A 16,258-nucleotide genomic window follows, 5' to 3' on the forward strand; every position below is an offset into this window, starting at 1 on the left:
GACTGAATTCCATACAACTTCATTGTCTTTAACCTTCTTAGTCATTTTTCCTGTGTTGTTAATTGGTTTTTTAAGGATTTCTGTCTTCAGTTACTTCCCAAGATGATGAGAATATTATTTATGTAAAATAAACTACAAAGTAAAGGCTGCTTCAGTGGGTAAAGGCACTTAGTCTGAGGACTTGAGTTGGGGCCCGGAATCCAAGTAAACACAGAAGGAGAAAACCAACTCCAGAAAGTTGTTCTCTGACCTCTGCATGCAATCCCCATATATGTCACAATACAATAATAATAAAATTAAAAATCAAATAGGACAAACTCAAATAGAAATAAGGCTAATTATCAAAACTGAAAATTATATGTTGACTAGAGTGTATTATCAAGAGGAAAATAAGGTTGATGATACTGATGTAAAATGACCACTTTTCAAAGAATGTAAGAAAATGGCTTATTCTGTGCAAATATGAGTGAACATGACCTAAAAACATAGGTTCCTAATCCTCTGAATGATATGCCCCACCAGGTTATGTGAACTTTTATAGTCACAGAACAAAACAAATTTGTTCATACATCAATACATATTGCTGGGAACAGCAGGTAGGTGAGATGGACAAAGTAGAGAAACCCCTTCTTCAGATTTCAAATGCTGTCTTCTGATATTCTTAGCTTTGGGGCTAGTGAAGGATAAAGATCTGTGAAACTTAGCAATACATTCCAAAAGTTTCACCTAAGAGTCACCTCAGTGTTAGGGGTTGACAATAAACAAATATAAAAGAGACTAAACACAATCCAAGATGGTGTTGACCCTTGATTTGCAATATTCCTCCTCTCCAATCAATCAACATGCTTTAGTTAGCCAAGATCAGTCTGCTGAACCCTCAGCACAGATGCGGCTTCTTCAGAAGACTTCAGTTCACAGTGACATGGCATTCTAGATGGCTTAGATGGCTTCAGCTGTCACCTTGAATTGACACAGCTGAGAGGAAAATCCTCAATGAAGAATTGTTTAGGTCAGCTTTATCTGTGGGGATTGCCTTGTTGTTAATTGATGGAAGATGGTTCAGTCCTCTTGGGCAGCACCTTTTTCTGAGCTGGTACAACAGGAGCATAACTGTTAGAGGAGTAACCAACCACTTTCTGGTTGGATTTAAGACCCACTTCATGAAATGGAACCCGTACACAGTGACATCTATGAACTCACAGCAATTGTGACAGCATGCACAAGAGCTATTCAAGTCCCAGCCAGACGAAATCCCAGCATAGAGGGTGGAAAGTAGACACAAAATCCCACCGATAGCTGAGGAGGTATTGGCGCTTGATAGCCGCTGAGAGAGGGGAAGTCAGTTTTCTTTAATAATGTGATCCCTGGTAGGTTGATCACATTCCAGGGCAGATCCCACTCCCAGTTGGATGATACAATTGGACTCCATGGGAGTAGACAAACAGATAAAGAAGAAATCTCTAAATAGAATGGGGAGGGATGGGAACATGAGGAGAGTGGTTTTTGGAGGAGTTGGTGGGGGAGAGGAACAGATGGATATATTCAAAATACACTGTATGCAATTCACAAAGAATTATTGAAAATATTGCTTTAAAAAAAGCTAAGTATAAGACAAGGATTAAACCAGCAAGGAGCATTCCTCCCAGGTTTCTGCTCCAAGTTCTTGTTTGGTTCTTGCTCTGATTTCCTGCCATGATGGATTTATGGCCTGGAAGGGTAGGCAATCCAAATTACCCCTTTCCTCCTCTGAGTTGCTTTTGCTTAGAGTGTTCTTATCACAGAAACAGAAAGAAAACTATAACACATAATTTCTGTGAATATTTCTGAGACTTTGTCCACAGAAAAGTGTGTCCTAAATGTCCCTTCTGATCTTTGAGTGCTTTGGTGGTATAAAAGAAGTCCGCTAGTTTGAATTCTTGTGAGAAACAACTTTTTACAGAATAAAGTTTGACCTTAGCTCCACCCCATCTGGGGGACCTTGATTGAGGTATGGTTTGCATAACAACATATTAAATGGAATTTTTCTCATTCTGAAATTGCTGCTGAGATCAACAAGTAACTGCTGTGGAATAATGTTCTTTTATATTGCACAGATTTGTCACTTGTATTGGTTTAATAGAATACTAATTGGGCAGTAGTCAAGCAGGAAGTATAGGCAGGGTGACCAGACTAGGAGAATTCTGGGAAGAAGAAAGGCAGAGCCGCAGTCGCAAGACAGATGCAGAGAAAGCAAGATGAGAATGCCTTACTGAGAAAAGGTACCAAGCTATGTGGCTAAATACAGATAAAAATTATGGGTTACGTTATAAGAGCTAGTTAGTAATAAGCCTGACAATAGGCCAAACAGTTTGTCATTAATATAAGCCTCTGTGTGTTTAATTGGGACTGAACAGTTGCAGGACTGGGCAGGACAGAAACTCCACTCTACAGCTAACACCATAGCTGGCAGTCTACAGAAAGGTGTCAAGTCATCACGAGGGGGTATCCAGACTGCCCTCAGTGGTTTCTTGTCTTCTTTCAGTCCCCACACACAGGAAAGCTAGATTTAAGCAGACAGTTGGATACTTCTATGGAGAGTACTGTGGCTTATGTGAAAAGCATGAACTCAGCCTCAGGGGAGAGGAGGTCAAGTGGACTCCTTGGACAATCATCCTGGGCAGACTATTTTTTTTTTTTTAAATTACAGAGCCCATTGTGCAACTCTTGCCTAAAGATGGGTCACTGGCTGGAGCTGCCTGATGACTAAGGGACAGACAGTTCTGACATTGCAAAGTTGATAAGGCAGTGGAGGTGTCTCTCATGAGTCCAGAGTAGACAATATGGAAGGAGCTCGGGCTATCTTGAAAAGTCTGCCTGTCGGATGAGGTGACCCTTAAACCTAGGAGAGAGGATGCTAGAATTAGACCTAAAGCCTGACAACTAAGTGGTCACTACACTTTGACAGACATTATATTTAAATATAAAATGTTCCCCCACAGACCCAAGTTTAAACACTTGGGGAAGTTAATGCTTCCTTATGGGGGTGCTATTTTAGAGGGTTTTAGAAATCTTAGAAGGAGGAGGTCTAGCTAGAAGAAGGTCACTGAGGGCAGGTCCTTGGTGATAATACCTTGCTCTTGAACCTTCCCCTTTTCTCTCTGAGTTCACTGTGTTCACAATGAGGGAAAGAAGCCTCTCAACTGCACGCTCCCCACACCATCATGTTCGTCAGCCACCAGGAGCCAAGCAAGCACGTGTGGGACACCTCGAAACCATGAGCCAAAAATAGACACTTGCTCCTTCAAGCTGTTCTCTCAGGTATTCACGACAGTGCTGAGAAAGCTGGTACACTAGGTCATCATGCAGTGAGAGGCCCTGGCACAACAAGCAGGTGGGCAGACAGGGAGTCACTGGGAAGGAACGTGAGAATCATCCACATCTATCTGTGAGGGCAGAGACAATTACAGCCAGCCAAGTAGTACTTTTATCTCCTTCAACACCTGTTCCTCCTGCCTGTTAGCCCCCCTCCCCTTTTCTTCTCCCTCCTTCCCTTCCCTCTCCTCTCTTTTCCTCTTCCTTCAAGGAACCAGGGCTTTGGAGTTGGAAGAAAGTAGCGCATTTCCCCTTCGTGGTAACTACCCATTAGGTACCTTGGTAAATGTGGCTGGCTGCCCTGGGACTTAATTCAGGGATATCTAAGTAGACAGAGAAACCTGTCCAGATCGCCATACTTTCTTACCTGAGGCCAGCCAGGAACTCCATGACAGCGTTGTAGTTGCCCATGTTCCAGCAGCATTTGGCCACATGCACCAAATGTGAGAAGACTTCCCGCTTCTCCTCCATGGAGCCTGCTGTGAGGATCAGCCACGTCACCCAGGAACTCACCTGGAAGATGGTGGGGGGAGGCATTCACTGAAGACATGTCTGGGAAACTCAGTAAACACTGCTTGTTTGTTTACTTTTGGATTAAAAAGAAAATCAGTTTGGGACCTGGAAAAGAAGCAAGCAGAGAGCTCTAACGTGAAAACCAGCTCCATTGCTGCTTTGATATGCCCCTGGGAAGTCAATCTGTTTACATCTTCATATCCATCTTGAAATAAAAACCCTCTTGATCTGCATGATTCCTTGAAACCCTAAATATATATATCTCCCATGGATACTCTTGATGGAATGTGGCTGATGGACGTGAAGATTAAATTCAGTCATTGTTCTTATTCCACAGGTTGAAAACCCTTATCAAGCAATGAAATGTGTGATATCAGGGCTGGCTAGACGGCTAAGTAAGTAGAAGCACCTGCCATCAAAGTCTGACAGCCTGATTTTCATCTCTGGTGCCCACATGGTGTAAAGAGAGAATCAAAGTTCTCCAATGTTGTCTTCTGCCTCCACATGGATGCCATGGCATGAACTCTTGTGCATGTGTGCACACACACACACACACATGCATACACACACATATATGCATAAATAAATAAAAATCTTAACAATTAAAATGGGTGGTACCAAGCAAAAAAAATACAAAAATATTTTGAACAATCTCTTAAACATACTAATTTATTATCTTCTCCAAATGACAAAACAATGAGAAGTGTAAACACGCTTCTCCAGCAGGAGCTATTCTAAGTGCTCTCATTATCCCACCTCACTTGTCTCTCACAATAGTCCAGAGTTAGGGAGGGTGAGTACCCACGAGGCTAGCTGAAGAACCTCAGGCCATAGGTAGCAAAGGCTTACCTTGGACTAGGGGTTGACATTTGGTGGCCTGCTCCATAGCCCTCACCACCAAGTGAGCACACAGGAAATATCATGTTTGCTGGCTTCCAGATCACATTTTTCTACTGTGACTTGCTTTTTCTACCACAGAGTCCAGCGGATAAAACTTGGTGATTCCCATCTACACCCCCTTTATGGCATCAGTGTCTAGGTCACCTCCTCCTGCTCTGAGATTATTTTCCTATTGTTCATCCTGGTGCTTGGCCACTGCTCTCCACTAAGCTGACTTGCCTTCTCCACCCTGGCCAACACACGGGAGGGTGACCAATTGTCTGTTGTTGACGATATTAGTTGCATATGGGTCAGCAACAGAGCTAACACCCAAGGAACAACTCTTTCTTCAGCCTGTGTGAAAAGAGGCCTGAACAGAGTTCATGGTGACCCAGACATCTGAGGAAATAGGAGTTCAAGGTAGAGAACACACTGCCCACAAATGGAAACAATAAGAATTAATGACACTTAGTGTCAGCAGCAACCAGAGAGGGAGGTCCAACGGCAGTTTTTCAGATCTAGAATCTATGGTGTGCCAGGCCCTGGGTTTGAGCCCCAGCATCGCAACCAAAACAAAAGAAATGAAACAAGACCAAGAACAAAACAAAATAAATAAACGAAAAGAATACACGTCTCAGGAGAAATAACTTCTTAAAGACTACGGCTCTCACTTTAGTGCTCTTATTTAGCTCATGAAAGGTGACAATTTTACTTATTTCTTTCCTGGGTGGACCCTTCTCAGCGCTCTGTTTGGAGCTTTGCCTTTGAAAACAGAGACAGACACAGAATTAAAGGAAAACACAGCAAGAACTGTACCCGCAAGATCACTAAAAAAAAAAAAAAAACCCATCATCATCAAAACCCCAAGCCAAACCACAGTCTAGAGGATGGATGTTCAACACCTTTTTTTTTTTTTTAAAACCCCGCCACGGAAACAAGTAGGGCAATGGGGCAGGGCAGTGATGAGGCAGGGTTGTACTCCGGCCGTGGATGCACTGGAGTAAGAAGCTGCTGATTCCTTTCTGAAACAGGCTGATGTAAAACCTGTCGTTCCAATACCTAGGTGGCTCTGGGTATGCTCTGGTAGCTCCTTGCTCCGGAGGATGCCAGCTGCATGCAAAATCAGAACAGACCTGGAATCAGTCCGTCCCGTGCTGCTCTCCTAGGAAATTCTCTGGGGGTCTCAGAGCTGAGTTCTCCTGCAGCTGTAAGCAATCCCCTGCTTGGTCTCCAAGCTTTGCTTCCCTCATGAAACCTTGGCCCTACTGGACCAAAAAGGTATTCGGCAAACAGAGATTGGCCGTGGTTGGTGCTACTAGCCAATTCTTCCTTTAGCTCGGTTTGCTTTTGGTGGACCTTAACCTAGAATGGGGAACCAAATCAAATTTTTCTTTAAAAGTAGAAATGGGGTCCTGAACACTTAAAATGGCTCCGCAGAGTCGAGTCACCCAGGGGCCAGGGGCTGTCTGAGTCCTGCGGCTTTAGGGCCTTTCATACTGAAAGTCACTGTAATATTCCTGCCATGTAGTGAGTGGAAAGGGTTAACTCTCACTCGGGGGGGGGGGGCTCTCAGAGCAGCACAGACCACTACTTGTTTGTGTCTCAGTCCTGATCACGCACACAGATTTATTTCCTATCAGTCAAATCATTTCCCATACACTTTCCCACATGCTAGGGAAAAAATAGCAATACTGTATTTCACATGGAAACATAATTTAAACCAACTGTTCCAAGCCTGAGTGTGAGTCCCTAGGGCCCCTGGCTGTTGAGATTATATAAGCACTGTTATCATAATCTCTCTCTCTCTCTCTCTCTCTCTCTCTCTCTCTCTCTCTCTCTCTCTCTGTTCTCTGTGTGTGTGTTCTCTCTCTCTCTCTGTGTGTGTGTTCTCTGTGTGTGTGTGTGTGTTCTCTCTCTCTCTCTCTCTCTCTCTCACACACACACACACACACACACACACACCACATCAAGTTGCAAACTGCAAGGGCAATCTTGTGATAGCATAGTGTATTTATGATTTTATTGGTGCTAAGTGGTGAGAGTGTTAATAATGAAACAAGATAAATGAAAAAAATAGAGACAAAACTTTTGGTGGCATCAAATGTTGCCCACAACATAAATGGCAGTTACACTTACCAAGCAGAGGGGAAGCGTGCTGCCAACTCAGAGAGAGTTTCAGGACATCAGTCACAAAGGAAAACAGTACTGGTACTCTACTACAGGGAACACCCAGAGCCCAGAGCATTGCTTCTCTGTAAACCCAGACCTCCCAGTTCAATGACCAAATGGTACCAAACCTATTTCCATGTCCACAAAACACCTTTTATGTGTCTCAGTCTTCCTGACTGTAGACATAAGGGGCCATTGGGTGGCAGTGGTATCTGGACAGACTTGATCTGGGATCTGAAATGTCCATTTACTGGTACACAAGACAAGAAGAGAGGATCGAGGAGGCCACTAATCTAGAACTCTTGTTCTTTGCTCTCGGCCCCAGAAGACAGGGGCAAGCCCACTTTTAGGACCCTGACAAAAACATCACTGTTTTTAAGGCATCACTGGTTTCCCTTTTGGACCACGTGTACGTGTTCTGGTGCCCACCCCACTCTGACCCCAGGGCACGTTTGGTGTTGTGTCCCCATGAAGGCAGATACTGAGCCTGCTGTACTTACAGTAAGCAAACATTTCAGTCACGAGCTGAGATCTACCCTCTGTAAGTCTGATGAGAATCAGGAAACAAGTGGATAAATAAATGAATAATGCATGCCTCCTTTAGAAAGGCAATCTTGGTGGTTCACCTGGCACCTTCCATCCCGTTCTCTTTGACTTAATGCAGGACCTTGAGGCCACAGTTGTGCTGAACTGGGCTTCTCACTGTCGCACGCATGTACGTCTAATTTATTTTTGTTATATTTGTGTGCCTGACTTTCACATGAGTCTACTCTGTCTGTCTCAGCAGACCCTGAGTTCTCAAGGACAGAGACCATCTTTCCCACATTTCCAGGACAGGGATGCTTGGTGCCTCTGGCCAATAGGCAGGCCACCCAGAGTCCCAGGAGGTCCTGGGTAGGGAGGATTCTCAGAGCTCAGGAATTATATGTGGGAAAAGCCTAAGTGCTTCCTATTGCTATTCCCAGGTCCAGAAAAAGGAGACAGATGAATTTTTGCCAAAAAGTTTTTGAATATGCCAGTGTAAATTTAGTCAGAAAGAAGATGTGTTGCAATGGGTATCTGGTCACTCTGATGGCAAAAGTTGGGCTAAAATGGTGAAATGAGCAGAAGCCAATGAAAGTCGAACACAGCTCCAGGAGTTAGGTAAAGTACGCACATCACCACCCTCCACAGACTGAGGCAGCCCACACATGCACCCTTACATATGTGTCTGCACACACCCGTGTCTACCCCGTGCCCCTACATATGTGTCTGCACACACCCGTGTCTACCCCGTGCCCCTACATATGTGCCTGCACACACCTGTGTCTACCCTGTGCCCCCTACATATGTGTCTGCAAACACCCATATATCTACCCTGTGCCCCCTACATATGTATCTGCACACACCCGTGTCTACCCTGTGCCCCCTACATATGTGTCTACACACACACCCGTGTCTACCCTGAGCTCCTCAAATGTGGGACACCCAGATGGGGATCACTGGTGACCGTGGTGTCTGCAAAGTCGATCTCAAGGCCTCATCTAGACTTAGAAATCAGACTCTCAAACAGCAGGGATGGGCCAAGCCCAGGAACCTGCATTTTCAAATAAACTCAATGGTGACTCCTAACTGCACCAGAGTCCGGGAATGGGTGCAGGGGCTCAGCGTCCTTTGTTGGCACTCTACCTTGGGTGCAGAGCGGAACTCCAGCATAGTGCCTGTGAGATAGTCCCACACTGCAGACCAGCCACTCTGGCCTCCTCATTGTATTAACTACTGGGTCCTGGAACTGGGAAGAAGAAGCAGCCAGAGAGAGGCATCAAGAAGCAGGGGTGGAAATCACAGGTGTCTGAGGGGAATAGAACTGCATTCGGCCTCCAGTTCCGCTGCTTCTTTGGTTAAGTCTCAGAGGCAAGCTGCTTAACTGCTCTAAGCCTCAATCTCCTGCTCAGTAAAATGGGAACAAAAATCATAAAGTTACCGTGAGAGTGAAATGGGAGAGCGGAGATCTCAGCAGGCCCTGCGTGTGTAGACAAGAGCGGGGTAGATGTTTTCTGGGTGACCATGGCAGCTGCTGCTGCTATGGCTACGATTAATCTTGTTATGTGAGAGATGGGGTGGCTGAACTCCAGATATGGACCTCGGAGACCAGAAGAAAAGAACTGCTAAGTCTCCTGTCTTAACTACAGGGCCAAACCAGAAGAATTCAGGAGCACCTAGGGCACAGTTCCTCCCTCAGGGAAAACTCATGGGTCACTTTTTCTTCATTCCTTGTTAGGAACAGAAAGGCATTTTAAAGTTTTATGTTACCCAGTCTCATTCATTCAGATTCCTAGACCCAGCCATTCCTGAATCTCTTCAACAACTCCATATATATATATATATGTGTGTGTGTGTGTGTGTGTGTGTATGTATGTATGTCTATATATACATACATATATATGTGTGTGTGTGTGTGCTTTTTGTGGGAGGGGGACTATTGAGCGGTTTTCAATTGAGTCGCCACCAAAATGTGACTGTAGATAAACTCCTGGTAAGTATTTTTTGGTTTAAGATGGTTCTCCCTCTAATAAATACTTGCTGTGTACCGTGTGCCATGCTAGACCAGAGAAAATAAAACTAGCCCTTGGAGCCTTGAGGGAGAAAAATCACGCAAACAACAAATCAATTAATAGTTCATTGGACGAGTAGAAAGTCCCCTTTGTCCATTCATAAGTTGCATCTCTAGAAGTCTGATTTTTCTACCAGTGCTGGGCCCCAGTTGCCCTCCTGTGGTGTTCTGGATGAAAATCGCCCCCATAGGCTCACAGGGAGCGGCATTATTTCAAAGGCCTTGTTGGAGTAGGTGTTGTTGTTTATTCGTGAATCAGTTACAAATGCCTTAATTACTCAGAAATTGGGTCTGCATCCACAGTTACTCAGTGACTCAAATCAACTACAGGACGTATTCTGACTGAGATCCGCAAGCATCATTTTTAGCTAAGCAGGCTTGGGAGACTCCCCAGCAGCATGAGTCTCCTCTCTTGCCATGCCCAGTGGAATTGAATGAGGCATTCAGTCTGAAGCTAATAATGAAATGCGGCTCAAAAGTAAGCCTCATCTCATACACAGCCTACTTTGTAAAAGTATGTATGGATACCTTTAGAATAGGACCTTGATCACTTCATCCCATTTAACTATGATGGAATTAAAATCCATATCTAGCACTTCCATGAAAAGCCTTGAAGCAAGGGAGCTGTGAGGTCAAAATTAGCCTGATCCCACGTGAGAGTTATTTATGAAACTTTTTCTTTTCACAGGATATTCCTTGGTGCTAGAGATCAAAGACAAAGCCATATGAATATTAAGTTTATGCTCTAGCACACAGCTACATGCCCAGTGTCTCTTTGCATGGTTTTAAAGATCACAATTACAAGGATAATAGCTTAGATGTGTTAACACGTATTTACGAAAAGCACAAGACTTCTACTTCCCCAGCCTGCAAGCTAATACGAGTCTTGTTCCCACTCTAAGAAGAAGAACCCAAGGTTCTGACACCTCCCATCTTCTCTTATAGGAATTTACAGTGAATTAATTATAGCTTTGAACCTTTGGAAGCCATTCTGAACTCATGTTAATAAAAAAAAAAATGCCTCTTAGCAAAGACTTTGGGGAAGCTACAAGGTCTGAGAAAGGTAGCTGATCAGATCTCCTTTAGAAACAGAAAGCTTGTGTGCTGAATGTACTGGGATTGTAACACTTGGTCTTGATAATGACCCTGGCTGGTCACCCTTCTATCTCTGGCCTCAAGAATAGGGCAGGGACTCCCTGAGCTCCAGAGTCTTGAAGAGGTAAGAGGTGTGGGAGAAAGCATGCGAGAGAGTCCAGCCTACAACTCATCCCGAGAGATGACTCAAAGAGCTCGTGCTGGGTCTGCCATCTCTCTCTTGGCTTATAAAAAACTGAAGCACAGAGAGGTTTTCTCACAGAGCTGGCAAGTGGCAGAGGTAGAATCAAAGCATCCCCAAGAGCTCCGCACCCTGGACTCCACTGGCATGAGTAGGTTCTGGAACTCTAATGTTTAATCGGTATTCATCTTGAATCTCTTTGCTTCGTCCTCTCCTTGGGTACCACTTTTCACGCTGCTTGGTCTTGCCTACCATCTCTACAGTCAGACTCAAATACGCATCTCTTGTTAAGAATATATAAGAGTGAACTGGACATATGTTTCAGGAGGGCTCGAAACCTCCTCAGACCCATCTTGTCTCCTGTCCCTGACTCCTTCACCTTCATCCTTCCATCAAGTAGGTTTCCTCCTGTAGCATCTACTTTAGCAAGCCTACCCTAAACCCTCAGAGAGCGTAGAGTCTCTCTGTGCTAAAATAACTCACTGCTGCATTTACTACCCTGCACAGTGACCATTATCCCTCATGGGAGAAGGAGCTCCTTGAAGCAGGATTACTTTGCTCATGTCTCCCAGCACAAGCCTGGTACGAGCTCACAAGCATCTCATTTTGTGTTATTCGTGAAATACAACAGCTGACTCCCTGTTAATTCTGCCCTTCTCAGAAGACAATGCATGGACCAAGGCAGGCCAGTGTACTGGTGGTTGTGGTGCTCAAAGTGAGGCAAGGTGTCCCATCACAATCATCTGTCAGCTTGCTCTTTACCCAGAAGGCTGGTATTGGGGAAATACATACAGAAAGTCAGGACATAAAAAGGCTGGTGGATAATTTGGTTCATGCTAGAAGATTCTGTTTTCCTGAGACACTTTAGTACTGAAGAATGAAGGTAATTGAAAACGTCTCATCCCCCCCCCCCCCTGGAATGTCTTGGACCCATCCAGAGATTCCCTAGCTGAGTTTCTTGATTGGAGAAACCATTGGCCAGAGGCCAGAATTCCTGGGCTAAGGGAATGAGTGAAGTTTGCCTGCCAGGATTACTGAGAAGGACCAGGAGCTTTGGAGGTATGCCGTGAACCTCGAAAGCCCCCATGCAGGGAAACACCTGCCGCACATAAGCCAAAGAGAGTCCAGAAAGTCTGTATGTCACTTGGTATAAAATGCAAACTTTCACCCTGCTACGCAGATGTTGAGCAGTGTGGTGGGGGCTAATACTCGACCAGTTAGTCAGAAAGGGGGGAGGGGAAGGAACAAACAGTTTGCATGTGTTGGCAGATGTTCCCCAGATGTTCTCCCAGCCCTTCTAGACATGGGGAGCTGCCATAGACCACCAAGACCAGTCAGTCTGTGCAGTATATGAACCTACGTCGGGTGATCTGGGCACAGGACTCAATGGGGGATTATATGTGATGAAGCACATCTCAGCTTCTTTGCTTCTCTTTCTATGGGCAGAGAGATAGAAGGGTAAACCAGATGGCCAAGAACACAGCACTTTGAGTCAAAAGCAGGAATGTTCATTTCTTGGCTCTGTCTCTCATTATTTTTGTGACTTGGAGCAAGTTTTCTAATTACCCCGAGATTCAATTTCTTCACCTATAAACTAGGCATAATCAAATGGCCTCTATTTTAATGGGTATGGTGATTAATAAAAGGGATAATGTATGAAAAGGGTTCCAGTGCACAGCACCAAGTACATCTCAATAAATGCTAACCAGTACTGAGAATTAAAACAATGAGCAGCTTCCTCGCCACACTGTGGACCTTACGGAAACACGTCAGCTTCACTCCTCTGCTTGACAAAGAGAGACTTCCCAAAAATAGGAAGGAGCCTTCAGAGGAACCATTCTGCATTTCTCTTAAAGAGTCCTGGAAAGAGGAAGAAAAGGGAGGCAGAAGGACAGGAAAAACCTTCATAAAAAAGCCTGCCAATCTGGCTGAGTAGACGGCTCCATGGTGACGTGCCTGCCACTCAAGCATGAGGATCTGGTTCAGATCCACAGAACTCATGTAAAAAGCCAGGGGTCCAAGATGCGTGTCTGTAATACCAGTGATGGGGTGGAGAGGCGCAGAAATAGGCGGATCCCTTGTAGTTCATTGGCCAGCCAGCCCAGCCTAATTGACGGGCTGCAGGTTCTGTGAGAGACCCTGTCTCAAATGATAAAGTTGGAGAGCTGGCCAGGTGGCTCAGTGGGTAGGGGCACTTGCTGCCAAACCTGACAGCTCAAGTTTGATCCCCGAGACTGACATCTTAGGAGAGGACTGACACCCACAAGTTGTCCTCTGACCTCTACATGAGTGCCTTGGCACATGAGCACACACACATACATATGTAAATAAGCAAATGTGGGTATTTGTTAGTTTTGGTTTTAATGGTAGAGAGTGATCAAGAAAAGACACTGGACATCGAAGTCCGGCCTCCATGAACGAACACATGCAGAAACAAGCACATACACTATACATCCTCTCCCTCCTCTCCCCACCCCCAGATTCACTCCTGGGTGCTTGATAGCTACCGTATCAGCAATTCTCAGGGTGCAGCTGGGACTGAGGTCTCTTCTTCTCCCTCTCCTCCACCTCTCTCTCTCTCTCTCACACAAAAGGGGACATCAATAGACGGTCTAAATAAAACTGGCAGAGAGGGGTTGGAGGCAAATGAGCAGGAGGCCAGCTTGAGGCACTGACTGAGAATGTGCAGACATATAGACAAGGCTTGCTAGAAAAAGAAGCTGCCCAGGATCCCAGGTCCTGGGTCCTGGAAAGATTAATTGCATGAGAGTATGGCTATAGCTTGGATGAGCTGGGATTCAAATGTCCATCTGACACTTGCCATTTCAACGTTTTCCCTGATTTTTGAGAAGGAACTCATTGCTGGGCGTGGTGACACATGCCTTTAGACCGAGCTATTAAATAGTCTGAAGTCGGAGGGTCACACTAGCGCCCAAGTTCTAGACAAGCTTGGCAGCACAGTGAGACCCCATATCAACAGACAACAGCAGCAACAAATGAATAAATAACATAATAATCTATAGAGAAATTAAAAGTAGGGGTCGGAGAGATGGTTCATCAGTTAAGAGCACCACATGCTCTTCCAGAAGACCTGGGCTTGGTTCCCAGCATCTACATGGTGGCTAACAATCATTTGTAACTCCAATTCCGGGGTCATCTGACCCTCTTATAGATCCGTGGATACCAGCCACACATGTGGTGCACTGACATACATGCAGGCAAAACACCCACACACATAATATAAGCAAAATTTTTAAAAGGAAAAAAAAAACCCAAAAAAGTGGAAGTCATATTTTGGGAGAGAAAGAACACATTCTAATTCTGTGTAAAAAACTGACAGAACTGTGGCTAACTAGCACAAGGTACAATTATGTGGAGTTCCCCAGCAACTCCAGCTCCTATAAAACAGACAGTGAGTGTGCTGTGGGACTGTGGAATTCGAGAGCGGTCGATACCCTGGGGGAGCAAAGCAAAGGGACATCAACCACACTGGCAGCGGGCAGCACAGAAATCAGTTCAGACTACCAAACAACGGACCAATGCTGTCACACTCCTCCCCTCTATGTGGTACTCATATCTCCTGTTTGCTGCCTGTTCACATGTGCTGGTCCCTCTGTAGCATTAGATTTTGAGATCTTGATGGACAGACACTCAACCTTGATGACTTAGAAGTCTGCCATGTGCTCCAGATAGTGGGTACTCAGTAAAGAGCCCATCAGCAGGTGCTATTCCATCCTGTTCTGAAGACCCCAGACAGAAATAGGTCAGCAGTGTGCTGATGTAATGTTTTGCAAACTACGCTCCAAGGCACGTATTTTGCCAGATGTTACACATTTTGCAAAGAAGCGTCTGGGGCGTATAAGTCCAGGAAACACTGGGATTAAAAAAACCTTTTCTTCCTGGCAGGATTTCTTGGAGTGTTTAAGATGCTGATGAGGGAGATGAATCTCCAAGGAAGATTGGTCCTGTGTCCCCTGTTCCTGTGGCTATGTATTTTTTTTTTTCTTCCAGCAGCTAGAAGAGCTTGGAACATGAGCCTGGGGTCTCTCTTAGTCCCTTGCACCGGTGTGGATACAGCCCAGGGCTCCTGCCAGGATATAATAGATTGGAAGGGCAGCACAGTGTGCTATGATTGATGGTGTGGGATTCCCCTCTGTCTGCTGTAAATATCATTGCTTAATAAAGGAACTGCTTTGAGCCTATAGCAGAGCTATAGGGTAACAGAGCTAGGCAGGGAAAACTAAACTGAATGCTGAGAGAAAGGAGGCGGAGTCAGAGAGAAGCCATGTAGCCCCACTGAAGACAGATGCCAGAAACTTTGTTGGTAGGCCATGACCTCGTGGAGATGCACAGATTAGTGGAGACGGGTTAAATTAAGATGTAAGAGTTAGCCAATAAGAAGCTAGAGCTAGTTTGGATGTTCACCTTAATAGACCTGGAAGGAGGTGGGAGGTCCTTGGACTCCCCACAGGGCAGGGAACCCTGACTGCTCTTAGGGCTGATGAGAGAGGGGGAGTTGATTGGGGGAGGGGGAGGGATATGGGAGGCGGTGGCGGGGAAGAGACAGAAATCTTTAATAAATAAATAAATTAACAAATTAAAAAAAAAGCACTGCATATAAGATTTTCCACAAAAAAAAAAGAAGAAGAAGAAGAAGAAGAAGAAGAAGAAGAAGAAGAAGAAGAAGAAGAAGAAGAAGAAGAAGAAGAAGAAGAAGAAGCTAGAGCTAGTGGGCCAAGCAGAGATTTCAATAATATAGTTTCTGTGTGATTATTTCATGGCTAAGCAGTTGGAAACAAACAAGCAGCCTACCCCTATAGATTGATGTCACAAATTCAGAATCAGTGTGCCACTGGAGAAATTCTAAGTCCAATACACCAAGGAAGGTTTTCCTTGTAATGCAAAGAGGTGTTTGAGGCACACAAGTTGCTACTATTTCATAGTCAAGCCAATCATGAGGCAAGTACCCAGAGAACAAAGCAATTATTTTGAGGCTCTTACGCTATGATATAGCAACTAATCAGCAAGGACTTCAGAATGCTTCTATTTAAAAAAGCTTTATATATTATTTAGCTCATTTTCTTTGGTTGATAGACAAATGGGGGGGAGGGGAGTTAAGTATCTTGCAAAGGTCACTCAGCAAATGTCAGTTCTGGGCCTAGACTCCAGGCCTCCTAACTCTGGACATCCTACTGGCATCACCTGCTGAATGTCAGCTATCTCCGAAGAAGCCCTGATACATTGGCCCTCCTACTGTGGGTCCTCAGACATAGACACGTTCTGCTGGGAGAAATGGTGCATGCCGGGAAGATCTGATGGCAAGAACGAGGGTGGGGGTTGGGAATGGCAGCATCAGCTGTAGATAACCAACTTGAGTTAGTGGCAATGCCAAGGAAAAGCCTAGGACAAAGGGCAATACAAGCAAGAGTGCCCTGCTCAGGAGCTGCCAGCAGCAGCTCTGGAGGGCGCAGGGGCAG

At 45.1% G+C, this 16,258-nt stretch overlaps 1 protein-coding gene across 3 annotated transcripts in view; it reads right to left on the reverse strand.

Moving 5' to 3' along the window:
- Plce1 (phospholipase C epsilon 1) overlaps positions 1-16,258 on the reverse strand; it is a 269,128-nt gene that overhangs the window by 73,559 nt on the left and 179,311 nt on the right. For all 3 annotated transcript variants that reach the window (XM_057778052.1, XM_057778051.1, XM_057778050.1), the window contains exon 5: positions 3,719-3,864. In XM_057778052.1, coding sequence (XP_057634035.1) covers positions 3,719-3,864 — 146 coding nt within the window. The remainder of the gene's footprint in view (positions 1-3,718; positions 3,865-16,258) is intronic.

This window comes from Chionomys nivalis, chromosome 8 (genome assembly GCF_950005125.1).
Source record: "Chionomys nivalis chromosome 8, mChiNiv1.1, whole genome shotgun sequence".
NCBI lineage: Eukaryota > Metazoa > Chordata > Mammalia > Rodentia > Cricetidae > Chionomys > Chionomys nivalis.